A 13,625-nucleotide genomic window follows, 5' to 3' on the forward strand; every position below is an offset into this window, starting at 1 on the left:
GAATGATCAAAATCTGTGCAAAAAAAGTTGGATGTTAATTGAAAAATCTGACCAGGTTTTGCTTTTCGATGAAAATGGCAACAAAATTGAAACCAAAGATATTCAGATTCAAAACGTTTGATTTTTGAATTAAAGTGACAAAGGTGACCAAACATCAGGGACCATTTTGGCAGTTTACTCAACTTGAAAAGTTGAAAGTTGAGGCTATCATTGAACACTATTTTTTTTAAATAGAGTAAACTTATGTTTTTCTCCCTGTGGTTTGGTCGTTTTAATGGTTTTGCCCCAATCCTTTAAAAATCGTCAGTCATTTTACTCCCTGATGTTTTGGTTTTGTCGCCAATTTGCTCCACGGCCTTAACTCCATCCATATTATATGTTAACTGAAAGGTTATTTTGATAATTTCAAGTATAAAATAATGCTACTTTGGTAATTTAAATTTTTGGCATAACCATTTAACTATTTATAATAATATCAGGAAAATAAAAGCTTGATTATTTATATATTAACACATACAAACACACACACACTCTCTTTCTCTCTCTATCTCTCTCTATCTCTACATACATTCCCCACCAACCACCAACAACCATCTGCCACCATTACACCGCCCAACCACCACCATCACACCGCCCAACCACTGTCATCACATCGCCCAACCACCAACCACCTGCCACCATTATATCGCCCAACCACCACCATCACACTGTCACCACTCCCACCTCCGGCTGCCACAACAAACAGATCTGAAACTGAAATCCTAAATCCCCTTTTCCCCAAATCCCATCATCATAAAAAAGATAGCCGAAACCAACAACAAACGGTTCACCACTTCACCTTCAAAATCATCACAGAAAGTCAGTCGTACATGTTGCCGCCGCCGTCGTTTGGTACTTGAGCCGCTAGGTTGCTAAGGTAGGTTTGATGCCTCTTTTCAGATCAGCGCGAGGTCGTTGTTTGGTACTCGAGCCGCTAGGTTTCTAAGAGATGGTGTCTGTGGTGGTGGTAATGGCGGCGGCCGTGGTGGTGGCGTGAGGGTGGTTATGACGAGGGTTGGTGGTAGGGATCTGTGGTGGTGGTGGCGGTGTCTAGTGGGTGTTACTGATGGTAGGGATCTGTGAAGGTAGAGATAGAGAGAGAAGGAGATATAGAGAGAAAGTGGGTGATGAAGTGAGCAATGGGATCTGAATGCTTTTTTGTTATACATGCTTATATTTTTTGTATTTTATATCTACAAAAAGACAAAACAAATGGATTTTAAAAATCAATTTAAATATATATATATAGATATTTATAGAATTACCATAATATCCTAATCTTTAACAAATATTTTAGATAGAGTTAAGGGCAGGGAGTGAAATGGAGATAAGTTAAATAAATTAAGGAGTAAAATGGCTATTTTAAACGATTGAGGTAAAACCGTTAAAACGACCAAACACAAAGAGCAGAACGGAAGTTTACTCTTTTAAATATATATATTTTCTAGAAGACCAAATTTAATTTTTTAATTTAATTAATAATCACTAACATATCTAACAATCACTATTATAAAAAGGTTATTAGAAAGTCAAATTTCTCTTTGTTAATTAGTTTTTAAATTTATTCTATGACATCATTGCATTTGGTAGCACTCGTATAAATCAAGTGGACATATATAGTAATGATATACCATATTTTAGCTCGATTCTTTCATACCAATAGGCCAGGTCTATTCGCACACGGCTGTTGTTTTTTTGCACATCCAAAGCGCCTCGCTATGGCCAAAGCGGGGCGCTTTGGCTTTGGTCAACAGACAAGGACTGACTTATGTCAGGCCTTGTCTGTTGACCAAGCCAAAGCGCCCCGCTTTGGCCATAGCGAGGCGCTTTGGATGTGCATTTTTAAACAGATTGGTGGGGTTGATTTGGGGTTGTTGTGGGTTAGTTTGGTAGGGATTTTTGGTTGAATTAGTTTGATAGAGATTTTTGGAGGAAAAATTTTTTATTTTAGTTTTATTACATATAATTCATAGTTGTTTTATAATTACGTCATTACGTCATTATTTTTATAGAAGGTGTATAATATAAATTCTTAACGTTGTTTATTTTGTTAAATTAAACGAACACGTTAAATAAAATGTACAGAAAACCATAAGAATTAAACGTAAACAATCCAGAACCAACGTGATGTAAATAGAAGATTAACTGCAATATATATATACATATCAGTTTGTACATACAATACACAACAAAAAGGTACAACTAAGTACATAATACATAACAAAACACTAAACAAACAAAGTAATGTACTAATCCTCGTGCGGTGGGGACGGTGGGAGGGGAAGTGGAGGCAACGCAGCGAGCTCTCGTAGATCGACGAGCGTCTGGACGATCCAGTCAATGCGTGCGCCCTGACGTCTAAGGCGCCGGTCGAAGTCCCGAGCCACCTCACGCGCTGCCGGAGGCAGGTCAGCGTAAACGTGCTGCGGGTACTGTGGCGGCTCAGGAGCTGGCTGAACTGGTGGTACCGGGACCTCCTCGACCCGCTCCTCCTGCGTCGGATCATCCTGAGCCTGAGCCTGAGCCTGAGGCTGAGCGTCAGGCTGACCCTCAGGCTGATCCTCAGGCTCATCGATGCCCAGAGCCTGTAGCTAAGCCCGCCGAGCGGCCCGCTGAACATCAGGAGGGGCTAACACCCCAGGCTTCACCTCAATAACAACCGGGATGACCTCCGGCAACACCTCTGGCTGCCAAATCAGCCCGTCAGCACCCCTGAACCGCAGACCGACATCAAAGGTATGGGTGATCTACATAGCGGCTACTGACGCGCGGCCCAACCTGGATGACGGGACCGGATCGGACAGCAGCGGATCATGCTCGGGCACGATCCCTAGCGATCGTGCAATGGCGGTGATAAATGAGCCAGTGTGAAGAAACCCGCGGAGCTGCCGGTGGTATGCAGTAGAAAAGTACTCTGCCAGGCTGGCTGCTAGATCGCAGGGCTGGCGGCGTAGTAGGCAGTAAAGAAAGAAAAGGTCACTAAGGTTGACCTTCTCCTTGCTGGAACCCCGCGGCACGATAGTCGACGCGATCACCTGGTGCAGGTATCGGTACAAGGGATCTTTAATGGTGGTGGCCTTTTGCCAGGATTTCCCAAAGGGAGCCCTGGAAATGGCCCTCCAGAAACTGATAAGCGTCTGCCTGTCCATCATCGTAACAGCCTGCGTATATAAATCAGTATCAAGCTCAGGCTCAGTGTACAAACCTGTGCGGACAGCAAACTCCCGCACATTCATCTCAAACTGCTGACCGGCCAGACTAAATGTAACCTCGTGGACTGGAAAATAAGGGTCCTCCACGTAATCCGCCGGATGCGGCGCGTATGTAAACGTAGAGCAAAACTCGACCGTAAGCTCAGGGTACGAGTCCTCCATCGCTAACTCAAATAGGCGCGACCAAGGAGTATCTAGCCCAACTATCTCACGCGCCCGCTCGACCTCTCCCAGGGTAGATAACAGCTCCCAGTCTATGCCTACGTGCTCCCCAATCGGTATGGTGCGCAACCTAACGCATCTCCCCCTCGCCCGTGACCCCATCGGAAACTGAAGATACGGACATGCCGGCTCCTCCTCGTCCCCCACCACTCCCTCATCCTCCATATGCTCAATCTCCTCATCAGATAAATCCATCCCTGCACGTTGATCAATTAAACAAATAATTAAACAAATAAGAACTATTAAACAAATATTAATAAACAAATAATATTAAACAAACAATAATTAAACAAATATTAATAAACAAATAATAATTAAACAAATAATAATTAAACAAATAATAATTAAACAAATAATAATAAACTAATAATAATTAAACAAATATTAATAAACGAATAATAATTAAACAAATAATAATTAAACAAATAATAATAAACTAATAATAATTAAACAAATATTAATAAACAAATAATAATAATTAAACAAATAATAATTAAACAAACAATAATTAAACAAATATTAATAAACAAATAATAATTAAACAAATAATAATTAAACAAATAATAATAAACTAATAATAATTAAACAAATATTAATAAACAAATAATAATAATTAAACAAATAATAATTAAACAAACAATAATTAAACAAATATTAATAAACTAATAATAATTAAACAAATAATAATTAAACAAATAATAATAAACTAATAATAATTAAACAAATATTATTAAACAAATAATAATAATTAAACAAATAATAATTAAACAAACAATAATTAAACAAATATTAATAAACTAATAATAATTAAACAAATAATAATTAAACAAATATTAATAAACTAATAATAATTAAACAAATAATAATAATTAAACAAATATTAATAAACAATAATATTAAACAAATAATAATTATTAAACAAATTATTTAATAAACAATTAACAAAAAAAAATAAACATGAACCAAAGCGCCCCGCTTTGGCCTCGGCGCGGCGCTTTGGTTCTTCGTTCTGAAGAACAGAACCCAAACAGCAGGTGATTCAGGCCAAGATCAACAACAATCAACATGAATCAAACCACATTTGTGAAAGCAAAGATTAAGGGGTTTAGATTGAACCTGTTTGCGGTTGAAAGCTCGAAAAATCTTCGAAAATGGCTCGAGTGTGTGAGGATCGCACCTTAGTGTGTGTTTTTGTTGTTTGGGTGAAGTGGGGGGGATGATGCCCCGCTTCAGTGTATAACGAGGGTCCAAAGCGCCCCGCTATGGCCATAGCGCGGCGCTTTGGGTCCAAAACGCCGCGTTATGAGCATAGCAGGGCGTTTTGGGCTTTTTTAAAATTTTTTAAAATTGTATTTAATTCACAAACGCGTCGATAAATAGTCTAAATTTTCCGTTTTTTCCATTATACATCATTTTTTAATATATATGGACTATACGGCAAGTTCCGGATCAAATCGGTTTCGTGTGATGTCTTATTCCGTTATCTCGTATCATTTAGGTTTGAAATCACAAGTACTCCTGTGAGAAGTGTTATGTGTATCAGCCGCCTACCGTACATGAACATGACGTATTTTTTCATTAATTGCAGTATTATGATGTATATTGTCATTTCGAGTCGTACAAGTGCGTAGTGAATCTGATTGGGTCGTGTCGGTGACATTCGGTTTTTAACGTGATGTAACGCGTATATTGAACAAACACAAACGTGATTATTATTAAACACATTTAAGATACATCGTGAACATATGGGGTTGCATTAAGGTCAGGGGCACGATACGTAAGCATTTCGTACGTGTTGATCTGATCCCTGTATAATGTATGCCAGGCTGCTGCGCGCTCTGTTCTGTTCGCTGTCCAGAGTAGGTTTGGGGGAGGCATTGGATAACAACCTCCAAGCTCTACATGTATGAAATGCCCATGGTCGACGAACACAACCGCAACTACCAGGTGAGGTTCCTCAGCTTCGTTTGGGCCGCCCAGCAGAGGGAAAATTGTATCGCTCCCACGAATGTCGAAGGTGTGAACAATCACACAGTATCGTTGGGCAATAAGAAACCCCGTCTCAGGCATCGACATGTAATTTTCGATACCTGCTCGTCCCACCCCCTTGAAATCGATCCGTTTAACCAGCGCATCATAATGTCCTATGTTTTCCGGATCGAAAACCTGCCTCCAAAGCGATTCGTTCATACGTAACTCCTTTAGAAGTTGTTCCCGGATCTTCAAATATGAATTTTGTTTCACTCCTAACCCAACAGCCACCGATCTAAATCCACAATGACCATCTGGTTTCACATCCTTTATTCTAACGATGTATGGATGGATCACTTTGGGAATCTGAGATGCGTAGTTGCGGGTCGCTATATCCGTCTTAGGACCGAGCTTGATATTCGGGAAATCAGGGTGTAGGTTGAGCGGTTTGGTATTCTTTTCTCTTCTAGAATCTTCGGCTGATATGTACGAGCTGTGACGGGGAAGATCGTCTGAGGCATCGACCCAAGTTTCTTCTGACGGAATGTAAGAGATTTGTCTAGCGGTTTCAACCTTTCTTTCTTCCTGCGTTTTCAATGTTGGTCGACCACGAGTTTTCTTCAGAACAGCAGGAGGTTTTTTGTTACTGTTCCCTGGATTGAGGATTTGCTGAAACTTTTCAAAGAAGCTCCTTTTCACTTGAGGGGGTGTTGGATCGATCTGTTTTTTCAATTTTTCAAATTCCGCGTCTACATCGATATCCTCTATGTTATTCCTTGCAGGCTTGAAGTCAAGCTTCTTCCAAAACACGTCCATGTGTGTGATCCGGATTTGCTGACCTGTGGATGAAAACAAATTAGGTGGCAAAATCATAACGAGAAAGGTCAAAAATATTAATTACCTTTATTTTCCAACTTTTCCAAACTACAGGCACATGGCAAACCACAGCTGGTAAAAAGTTGGCAACCACAGCTTGCACCGTAGGCTCTCAACCCGTCTTCCTTACGTTTTAGTTCCATACTCAAAAGCTCAATCGCATATATTGAAACCTTTCTGAGAATATATGCAAGCATGGGCTGATTCTTGTGGTGCGTCATCACTTTTCGGAGGCTTGTTTCAAAGCTACTTCTAATCTCGGCGTATTGTTTATCAACAACATGATCAACATACAATACAAGTTTATCCAGTGTGTTGCGATGACTTGGAAAGTGACTTTTTAATGTTGCATGCATGCTCTCAACCCTGTTAGTCGTAGTCTGGTGAAAGTTGATAGTTTGGTTAATCCAGCAAGATACAAACTTTTCACGGTACGGATCCAACCAGGATTCTTCAAATAATCAAAAACCTCTAAAATTAAAAAACGTAAATAGTCAGTTTTTGTTATTATATAAAATTTGAACATAATTATGTAAGAAATACTCACGTTCACGGTCAGCTTCTTTCAGCTGTGCTTCAAGGTTTTCCAAGTTATACCTGTATATTTCCTCGGTCGTAGACTCGCACAATGTCCAAAATTTACGTACGAATTCTTTCCACTCCTTGTCAGAGAATTTCTTCTTGCTGTTCTTATTAATATTTTGTTGAATATGGAACCGACAAAGATACTTATGCGCTTTTGGAAAAACTTGTTCACACGCGTTCATTAGCGCAAAATCCCTGTCTGTTAAAATCACGCGCGGTTCCATACATCCTGCCAGCATAGACTTGATCCTCTGCAACACCCATAGGTAGTTCTCTGACTTCTCAGCGGAAATTACCGCACAAGCAGCCGTAAACGATTTGTTTGTCGACGTCATGCCTACGACCTGAACAAATGGCAGGTTGTACATGTTCGTTTTGTATGTGGCGTCAATCAATAGCACATGCGGGAAGGCACACCACATAGTGAATGATTTTTCGTGAACAAAGAAGACGTCTTCAACTTCGTTCGATATCTCATTCGTGCGCATGTAATAAGTGTAATTTTTTTCGATAAGAATGTTTTCAAGTTTTTGCATCGGAGACTTACCGACATTTTTTTCGGCGTTGATCTTCTGAACAGCGTTGTGTATATCTTTCGGAATAAGCTTTCTAGCCGGATTGTTTTTGTCAGCGTTCGCCAGATACTTTGGTTGCGAATATCTTGCTCTGCCAGCTCCTTAACCAGTTTTTTGTCCTCCGAAGAAAGCCTTCTCGCATACGCGTGACCCTCGAAGTTTTCAATAGGAGTGTGGTTATGCTTCGCCTTCGTCACCTCGATCCTCCAAACACTTCCGGATGATTCCGAAAACCCGATCATCTCGAACGGGCAGCCTATTTTCTTGCTACCCGTTTTCCTCTGTGTAGCTACACTCTTATGCTCCCCACCAAAAGTACATTGAAACCAAATCTTGTAATTCTCTCCTCTTTTATTCGACCTCTTAGTCACAATGAGGTAACCATTGTCTTTTGCCGTGTCTTGTACCCAACGCACCAACTCTTTACGTGACGAAAAGGTCTTCGTTGTATCAAACGAAAATGTAACCGGGTAACAACCTTCCTCGTCAACAGACACATCCTCCGGCTCACCATCGTCACCGAGGTTCGAATAGACTTGATGTTCAAAGCTCTGTTCACAACCGTAACTCTGGTTTGGATAACACTCCTGCTGTTCAAAGCTTTGCTCGCCACCGTAACCGAAATTCGAATAACCTTGTTGACACCCGTAACTGTCGTTTGGATAACACTCCTGCTGTACAAATCTATAGTCGCCACCGTAACCGAAATTCGAATAACCTTGTTGTGCGTAAGGGTCCTCCACAGGGGTATTCAAATCCAGCTGCACCGTGTTATCACGATAACGAATGCCAGATACAACCTCTGTCTCCCTCAAGTTGGACGACACCGGTTTCTCAAACGAGTCAGAAATAGCGGTCCCCTCGTAAGAATCAGGAACAACTGACTCGTCAGAATATTGACCGAAAAGATAGTTACTGAACCACGACATCGTTTTTTCAAAAAATGTAACTAATAGAGCAAAGAAGATCGACAAAAAACAATCGGAGTTATGAATCTCGAGTCTGGCCAGTGATTTAAAGGCAGAATTTGGGGTCGAAGCGCCGCACTATGGCCAAAGCGCGGCGCTTAGGGTTCACGGGGCGACTGAAACCTCGTATCACCTTTATGTCTGTCAGTCTGTCAGTCAGTCGAAACCTCGTATCAACTTTTGTCGCCCTAAGCGCCCCGCTTTGGCCATAGCGCGGCGCTTAGGGGTGTGAAAATTATTTTGGCCGTGTGTGATTAGCATGATCCTACCAATATGTCTATTAGTTTGACCTCAACTCACCATTACCTCCGTACATGTACAACACTCCTCCACTACCTCCATTAATTGTCTACAAGTCTCCTCGATATGCCACCTTCGTTATTATAATGGTTTTTATTTTCTTTTTACATGCTAATGTAAGATGTGTTGTTAACAATGTTATGACAGTTAAAACATAATTTTACATTATCATATGATATGATCATTATCATTAATGATTAATGAACATGTATTTTGTTTTGATTTATACATGCAGTGGCGGACCAAGAAATTATTTGCTGGGGGTGTGGATGAGTGGCTCAAGCATATTTTCAAGGGGTGCGGTCGAGTTTTTTGCCTAAAATATACACTAAATTTTTTTTCAAGGGGTGCGCCCGCCTACCTTGGGCATAACCTAGGTCCGCCAATGTATACATGTTTACAATATAATATGGATATATTTAGAAAAACGAACTGTCATCGTCACATCGTGCCATCCCAAAAGCGAACCAAAGTAGCGGGTGATCGATTTTCTTGGTTTGAAGGAAAGAGTCCCTCTTACTAACGCCGTCCATAACTTCTGTTAAAACCCACACAGATGCACTCACGGCTCTCGCCTTACTCTGTTTCATTCCTTCCACTAGAAACCCAAATATCCTAAAAGCAAAATTATATGTAATACACTATAGATTTCCGTTAAAAGAAGCAACACAAAGTACCCATTAGTTCAACAAAAAAGTAATATTCAAACCTATCCAAGTTCCATTCTACAGTGAAAAATTCTGGCCTAAACAAAACATCACCAACGTCCAACTGGTCATTGATAGCTATTACCCAATCATAAAATTAAAATTTTCCAAGCTTTTGAATTTTTAAAAATATTACTACACATTAAAACGATATCTACAATGTTAGGATTATGGTTTAGTTACAATTTCTCCCGAACGCGTTATTAAACACATAAACAAAACCATTTCTCCTACTGGCACTCACCAACTACTCTTGACTTCCTCAAAGAGACATCTATTTAGTTTATTGAAAAAACACTGAGTAAACATATGCATCCCTTGCTATTTTAAATAATAATGTTACAACCTGTTTAATGTATTATTATAATGTAGACGATTGCTATAAATAGGTTGTAAGCAAAACATTAAACATACAAACACACAAGTCTTGGGATTTTAAAGGAAGAGGTCTTAATATGGGAAGCCTTAGGGTGTTGAGGCATTGGCCTCAACTTATGTATGCTTTTGTTTTATTAGCCACCATCGTTGTAGCCGATAAGCCTTACGGTTATAACTCTCCACGGTCTAAAGGCTGGAAATTGCCACCGGTGAAGCATACTTTGCCAAAGACGCATTACGTTTACAAGTCTCCACCACCACCGGTAAAACACACATGGCCACATCTACCTTATCTTCACAAATCTCCTCCACCATCTCCATATGTCTACAAGTCTCCACCTCCTCCATCACCATCCCCACCACATCCATACGTTTACAAGTCTCCTCCACCACCATCACCTTCCCCACCACCTCCATATGTGTACAAGTCACCTCCACCACCATCACCTTCCCCGCCACCTCCATATGTGTACAAGTCTCCACCACCTCCGTCACCTTCCCCGCCTCCTCCATATGTTTACAAATCTCCACCACCCCCTTCACCTTCCCCACCTCCTCCATATGTGTACAAGTCTCCACCACCCCCGTCACCTTCTCCCCCACCTCCATATGTGTACAAATCTCCACCGCCTCCGTCACCTTCCCCACCACCTCCATACGTGTACAAGTCACCTCCACCACCATCACCATCTCCCCCACCTCCGTATGTATACAAGTCTCCACCGCCTCCGTCACCTTCCCCACCACCTCCATACGTGTACAAGTCACCTCCACCCCCATCCCCTTCCCCACCTCCTCCATACGTGTACAAGTCACCTCCCCCACCATCGCCTTCTCCCCCACCTCCATATGTTTATAAATCTCCACCTCCACCATCACCATCTCCGCCACCTCCATATGTATACAAGTCTCCTCCCCCACCATCACCACCTCCCCCATATGTGTACAAGTCACCTCCACCACCATCACCTTCCCCACCACCTCTATATGTTTACAAGTCTCCTCCACCGCCGTCATCATCTCCACCGCCTCCATATGTGTACAGGTCACCTCCGCCACCATCACCATCTCCGCCACCTCCATATGTTTACAAGTCACCTCCACCACCATCTCCTTCTCCCCCACCTCCATATGTGTACAAGTCACCTCCACCACCATCTCCTTCTCCCCCACCTCCATATGTGTACAAGTCATCTCCGCCACCATCACCTTCCCCACCACCTCCATATGTATACAAGTCTCCACCTCCCCCCTCACCATCTCCTCCTCCTCCATATGTATACAAGTCTCCTCCCCCACCATCACCATCCCCACCCCCGCCTTATATCTACAAGTCTCCTCCCCCACCATCTCATGTACCACAACATTCATACTACTACCAATCACCACATCCACGATCAAAGTCGCCCCCTCCTCCAGCTTATTACTATAAGTCTCCCCCACCACCAAGACATTATTAAAAGCACAGACTTATTCAACAAAGAAGATTGAGCCAATTTTCACTTCGCATGACCATCTAAATGTTTCTTTTCAGTCAACTTATTTGCTTTTGTCATTCATTCTTATTTAATTGTATTTGTGAGTTAATAACATCTCACCGTGAAATGATGTTTTATGTTTTACTGTTTATTTGTCTTATTCTTTCCCTGTATCAATAAAAATAGATTATTGCTAATTCTCACTTTCCTTCTTTTTCCCCATAGTATTCTTATTGGTTGTCTTTCCTTATCTTAGAAAACACATGCATATATATATCCGAATTGAATTTTTTAAAAGAAATATTGTATTATTTATAACCGTATTACTAGGAAATTTAGTATTTTATCTAGAGCAATGAGATTGTTATGTATTAAACTATGATGGGGTCCACTTCGGTTACTCTACATAATTACATAACAATATTAATTTGTAACAACATTTTTTTACACCTAACCTTATACTTGCGATAATTTAAATCCACACCACTTTGTGGAGGTAAATACCATATGCTGTGAAGTATTTTTGGATTCCCTTCTTTAGTTTCCCGCTCATTTTGTATATACAAGACCCTTACCAAAAAGAAGTATTGACTTTGGGCTTTAGTGATTGGGCCCGGACGGTTAGAGCCCAAGACGGGTCACGTGGGCAACCAACTGGCCCGTCGTCAAGTCATCTCTAGTCCCTGGTTCTGAGACTCGAGTCTCATGATCCGGGGCTGTATCATAATTACCGGTGAAGATAGTCTTCTTGGGTTACGAGTGTGGGCCCATTTTTTGTTAATGATTATATGCCTCCTTCGTTTCCCAAGGGCTATTAGGCATCAAAAAATCAACGGCTAGGGATAGCCTTCATAATGCACGTGCTCAGGATGGTTTTAAATTTTTGAAAAGTGGTGATGTGACGGGTTCCTCTCCCTGTGTCAGTTACTTCCCTTAAAACCCCTACTGCCTCTTATTTTTCCTTTAACTTCCGTCATTCTTCCTCAAAATTCTCCCTTTCCCCCTTTTCTTACTACCACTTTTCCGATCATAATCCCGTTCTACGATGAGTCGTACCAGCCATTCCTCAATTCGTTCTGTTTTAACGGCGAAGGATCTCGAGGCCTTCGTTGATGCCTACAAGATCCCAGAGCGTTTTTCCCCAACTTTGCATGGACCCGATGAGTCAACGGAGTGTACCCCTGACAGAATCGTCATTTACACTTTGTCATTCTCTTCCTTCGGTGTCAGTTACCCCTTGTCGGCTTTCAAAGTGGACCTCTTGAGCCATTTTGGGGTTCATTTCTCACAGTTACACCCTCTAGGGTTCATGAGGGTTGTCCATTTTGAACTATCATGTGTGGCGGTTTTGTAGGATCGTTTGCACGACCAAACAAGTCGTTCAGAAGAGATCTCGTCCAATACAAAAGGCGGAAACAGATGTATCGGAGTTATTTCAGCTGGTTTGCACACAGAATCGCTTAGACTGTCTCTTGTATTGATATCAGATCGTTTTACAATGCTGGAGACACTTCGGCAGGGCTTCGCTACCGGAATCGAAACGTTACCAATGAAATTACCAGGACACGTATTTATAGGCCAACCATTTCGCACGAAACAGTTCACACGAAATGGCATCTTTATTTCGTGCGAAATGAACTCTTTCCATTTCGTGGATATCAGAGCGTTTTACAATGCTGGAGACACTTCGGCAGGGCTTCGCTACCGGAATCGAAACGTTACCAATGAAATTACCAGGACACGTATTTATAGGCCAACCATTTCGCACGAAACAGTTCACACGAAATGGCATCTTTATTTCGTGCGAAATGAACTCTTTCCATTTCGTGCGAAATGGCTTCACTCACATATTTCTCGAATTTCATGCCCTGATCTCTCTAATCTAATACAAGACTCGATACAAGACGAAGTCGACAGACATATACACCAACAGACTCCCCCTTGGATGTTGACGAAGTCTTCGGTGTTGAGTCTTCGGTATGTCAACCCTTCAGTCTTTATCAGTCTTCTTGCTCTCTTCAAAGAATTTCCCATTATAAGTATCCTCAATCTCTATCTCTATCTTCTCTTTCTCTCTTTCAGAATCTCAATCTGTCTCTATCTTCTCTTGATCAGATCTCTTGATTCCTTAAGTTCATCAGCAACAACTGTTATCTTGAACACAATTCCAGGATCAGAATCTGGCTCTCACATCTTCAGACTCCCTCTTGGATCAATCCTGGTTTTAATGTCTTCAGACTCCCCCTTTCGATAAGCTAGGATCGCAGTCTGGAATTCACAATCTACAGGCTTTGGATCGAAAACCTGGCTCTTA

The 13,625-nt window shown here is 41.3% G+C and overlaps 1 protein-coding gene across 1 annotated transcript; it reads left to right on the forward strand.

The window, feature by feature from the left end:
• Nucleotides 1-9,859: 9,859 nt before the first annotated feature.
• LOC110893951 (extensin-2-like) lies at nt 9,860-11,530 on the forward strand. Its single transcript, XM_022141109.2, has one exon. It carries the CDS (start codon nt 9,911-9,913, stop codon nt 11,291-11,293), a length of 1,383 nt encoding a protein of 460 aa, XP_021996801.1. The 5' UTR covers nt 9,860-9,910; the 3' UTR covers nt 11,294-11,530.
• Nucleotides 11,531-13,625: the final 2,095 nt, after the last annotated feature.

The sequence above is a fragment of the Helianthus annuus genome, chromosome 7 (genome assembly GCF_002127325.2).
Source record: "Helianthus annuus cultivar XRQ/B chromosome 7, HanXRQr2.0-SUNRISE, whole genome shotgun sequence".
Lineage (NCBI taxonomy): Eukaryota > Viridiplantae > Streptophyta > Magnoliopsida > Asterales > Asteraceae > Helianthus > Helianthus annuus.

What these genes read in the sequence shown, in the direction of transcription:
- LOC110893951 (XM_022141109.2), top strand. Translation starts at nt 9,911, where the DNA reads ATGGGAAGCCTTAGGGTGTTGAGGCATTGGCCTCAACTTATGTATGCT.